The sequence below is a fragment of the Salvia splendens genome, chromosome 10, assembly GCF_004379255.2.
Source record: "Salvia splendens isolate huo1 chromosome 10, SspV2, whole genome shotgun sequence".
Lineage (NCBI taxonomy): Eukaryota > Viridiplantae > Streptophyta > Magnoliopsida > Lamiales > Lamiaceae > Salvia > Salvia splendens.
Genome location: NC_056041.1, coordinates 17,037,716 through 17,041,694, shown reverse-complemented (window position 1 = coordinate 17,041,694; position 3,979 = coordinate 17,037,716). Strand labels below are relative to the sequence as shown.

The following is a 3,979-nucleotide window of genomic DNA, read 5'->3' as shown; positions in this document are numbered from 1 at the left end:
GTTTAAAAAGTGTATTAACTATGATCTTGTTGTGGATTAAAATAGAGCTAGATCAATGGAGACATTGCAATGTTTTACGCAAATTCGATTCTCATACCTAAATCCTTCCATTAAAAAGTGTTAAAATACATACAATAAAAATGGTGGCTAAAGTCGGCGAGTTATGTATCAATATTTTCTTATCACTCATTTTCATATGATATAAATTTATAGAAGTTGTTTTTTCTTATAAATTGGCGAGGCCTTATTCACGAGACATCCAGCTGATTTTCCTGTTTATTTTTGTTTTTTTTTCCTTTGTCGACGGTACGTCCTTAATTTCAACATATTTTGAATGCCAATTCCACTTTGATCACGAACTTCCATTTCTGGAAATTTGAATGCGATTATGATATGATTTTGTTCTCATGCATATGCATCCCTGGAGAATTGTGTTTCGTTGTATTTGCTATTCCAAGAATTCAAATATTTCCAAACATTTTGAATCATTAGGAAAACTTTTTTGAGACGAAATGTTTATAATTGTTGTTATGATGGCCATTACAGAATAGTAGTACTGTAATTTTTTATATATGTAGAAATGAGTCAGTCACCCCCTTAAAAGGCCTTAAAAGGAGAAAGAGTTATCCAAGAATATATAGATGATGAAACATGGGACAAGAATGAGGGTTTTTCAACACGCCCTTGCACATGTTGGCCGGAATGCACACGCGCAGAGTAAGAGATCCACATCGACTTGAGCCTGCTATGATACAATGTAACAATGATGACTATGTCTCATCTATATATTCTTGGATAACCCCGTCTTTTAAGGTGGCGAGTGGTCCATTTCTAATGTATAGACTATATATGATTAAGTGTATTTATCATGTGATATTTTTTGGTATATTTAATGGAAATATTTGAAGGATGTTCTGGGGTTGAATTGTCGTCTAATCATTGACTATTTGAAATGGAACAGAACACGCAAATGCATGTGTTCGTTGCAATCAAGATCACACATCAAAGTTCAAAGTTTAAGGTAGAATGTGTTCCATTCAAATACAACTTGCTTATTCTATGAATTAGTGATTATAGTTTTGTTTTGTTGAATTAATCAGATTGTGCGAAGAGTCCGCGAGAGAGCAATTTTGTGCTGCACACGGTGCAGTCGCATGGAGCAAGGCTGGTAAGGCTGCATATGCAGGATTGGCTTATTCTGCTCCTCCTTGCTGGAATCGATGGCGGCCTCAACATCATCGAGCCCTTCCATCGCTACATAAGCTCCGACCTCATGACGGACCTCAAATACCCTCTCAAAATACCAGACACCGTCCCTATGTGGGCTGTCCCTGTATATCTATACACATATATATTAATTAGTAGTACTAATAATTTTTTGAGGTGTTTATGATTAAGTGATTGAATTGGTTGTGGGAATATAATAGGTGTATGCTGTGATCTTGCCATGCTTGGTGTTTTTGATTTATTACCACCGAAGAAAGGATGTTTATGATCTGCACCATGCTGTTCTTGGTAAGTTTTTGACATTATTAATTAATTTGTGTTGTTGTATATATATAGCCATAACTCATTAATTGTGATATGTTAGGGCTTGCTTATTTTGTCCTGATCACGTCAGTCGTAACTGATTCCATAAAAGATGCTGTTGGACGACCTCGCCCCAACTTCTACTTTCGGTGTTTCCCCGATGGAATCGCGGTAGAGTAATTGTTAAGACCATTTTACGTGTCAATGTTAGTAAGACTGGCATGACCAATTTGATATATTTTTATTCGTTCCCGCTTCTATGAATCAAAATATATCAAATTGGTCATGAGACGTTTTACGAATATAGAACTTGTAAAGAGGAAATTTTAAATAGTGGTCATGCGAATTGAGCAATATCGCATGATAGTACTAAGTGAAAATTATTCAACTTGCGCGACACGATCACGGGAAACCGTTCAATTCGCGTGATCATGTGAACATTCAAATTTTCGCATAATATTGTTTTTAGTTTTATGCACAAATGGACATGCTTAACAAGAATCATGGTTGTATGTCTAGATATTTAACCCTAACAACGGGGACGTTATGTGCACCGGAGATCGGAAGCTTATAAAAGAAGGATACAAAAGCTTTCCTAGTGGCCATTCTGCATGTTGGTAGCAACAACATTACTCATTAATTATAGAAACATATGTATAATGAAAATTTAATTAGGTAAATGAAAATGGTGCAGGGTTAGGGTTTCTGGCATGGTATTTATCTGGGAAAATAAAAGTGTTTGATAAAAGAGGGCATGCGGCCAAGATTTGCATTGTGCTTATTCCTTATTTGTTTGCTGCGCTTGTTGCTATTTCTCGTGTCGACGACTATTGGCATCACTGGACCGATGTGTTTACTGGATCCATGTTAGGTCAGTCACCTTGCTTCTATATACACCAACTTTTAATTATTCTATTTTACTACTAATCCATCGCCATTGCACTTAATGTAGGAATTGTTGTTTCTTCGATTTGCTATCTCCAATTTTTCCCATTCCCGAATTGCAATAATGGTGAGTACTATATGACTATCATCAAACTATAATTAATAGGCTATAGAATTTAAATGATTATACTAAACATAACAAAGAAATAATTAAATTTCAATTTTGAGGTCTGATCATAATAAAATCAGCCATACATGACCTAAACATAACATCTGGGGTGTAGGTTGGGCAACACATGCATTTATTAGAATGATGGAAGAAAACAGCTTCGAATGTGATATTGAAGAAATAGAAACCACTCAATTTCAGCACGAGGATCGCAGAGATCGACCGACGCCTGTAGAGGAGATCAACGGGAGAGATCGTGATCGTGGTCGTGATCGTGAGCCTTGCAGGATAATTGCATTTTAATTTTACTCAAATGGATATTCAGAATGCTAATTATTCAAGATCATCCATATTGGGATGTACATTTATATTGTTAGTAAGAGCTGGTTTTATGCTTTTATGATTTACTTAAATATCATAAATATCTTCCTTTCACTAAATACAAAATTGAAAACGAATAAATTATGATTTTAAAAAATTAAAATGATGATATTTATTAGATAAAAGTTGCAAAGGTGAAAAGCGCATTATTTGAATAAATTTACCAGTTTTGTATGTATGGTTTTCGAAATAAAGGCGTGGGGCCTTAGGGCTGAGTGGAAAGAATCAAATACAAATGGGCCCACAACCGCCCATTTAAAGAAGCCCAGAATCAAATGGATAAGGTAGTGTACATATTCACTTGGGCTTATGTGAACTTGCTTTATTCTTTCTTCTTTTTATTCTCTTATCATTCTTTCTTTTCTTTTTCTTTTTCTTTTTCTTTTTCTTATCATACTATGAAGCAATATCCTATGTTAAAAGTAATAGTAATACTTCTTTATATATATAACACTTCTTCCTCTACCTCTAGTGTATATTTAATATTTTGAGGTGTTTCCAAATTAGTGCACACTTCTTTTATGCAATTTTCTGGATTCATTCCTCTATTTTTTATCCACGTTTTTTATAGAGAGTACTACTATAATTTTGTAATACTTGTTTCTTCACTATTTTGGGAGATATGGATAGTATTTTGGGTTAATCAAAATATCCCCAATTTTCAATGTTTTTCTAGAAAATGTTCAAAACTCAGGATTTTTTTTTTATTTTTTCTAAGACCTAATTATTAATCTTGGGTACTCTATTTTGGGATACAGAAGGAGTAATGTTTTTACTTTTTAGTTAATCCTAAATTGTGTCCTCAATTTTGTTCTACCAAGTGTTCGAAATTGTAGGATTTTATTTCATTTTTCTAAAAGGATTAATAATAATTCCTCGTTTATCACTTAAATTCCGATCTATTAAATGAAAAAGAAGTGTCTTATCAACTAAGTTGCATTTCATTATTTCTTTTTGTCCTTCTGGATTATATTATCCATTAACTTAGCTCTCTCTTCATAAACCCAAACTCTG

The 3,979-nt window shown here is 33.8% G+C and overlaps 1 protein-coding gene across 1 annotated transcript; it reads left to right on the top strand.

The window, feature by feature from the left end:
* Positions 1–284: 284 nt before the first annotated feature.
* Positions 285–2,887, top strand: LOC121752694 (probable lipid phosphate phosphatase 4). The gene is made up of 9 exons (XM_042147798.1): positions 285–306; positions 962–1,021; positions 1,101–1,333; positions 1,428–1,515; positions 1,592–1,701; positions 2,050–2,143; positions 2,225–2,401; positions 2,483–2,542; positions 2,700–2,887. Exons 3-9 carry the CDS (start codon positions 1,181–1,183, stop codon positions 2,885–2,887), a joined length of 870 nt encoding a protein of 289 aa, XP_042003732.1. The 5' UTR covers positions 285–306; positions 962–1,021; positions 1,101–1,180.
* Positions 2,888–3,979: the final 1,092 nt, after the last annotated feature.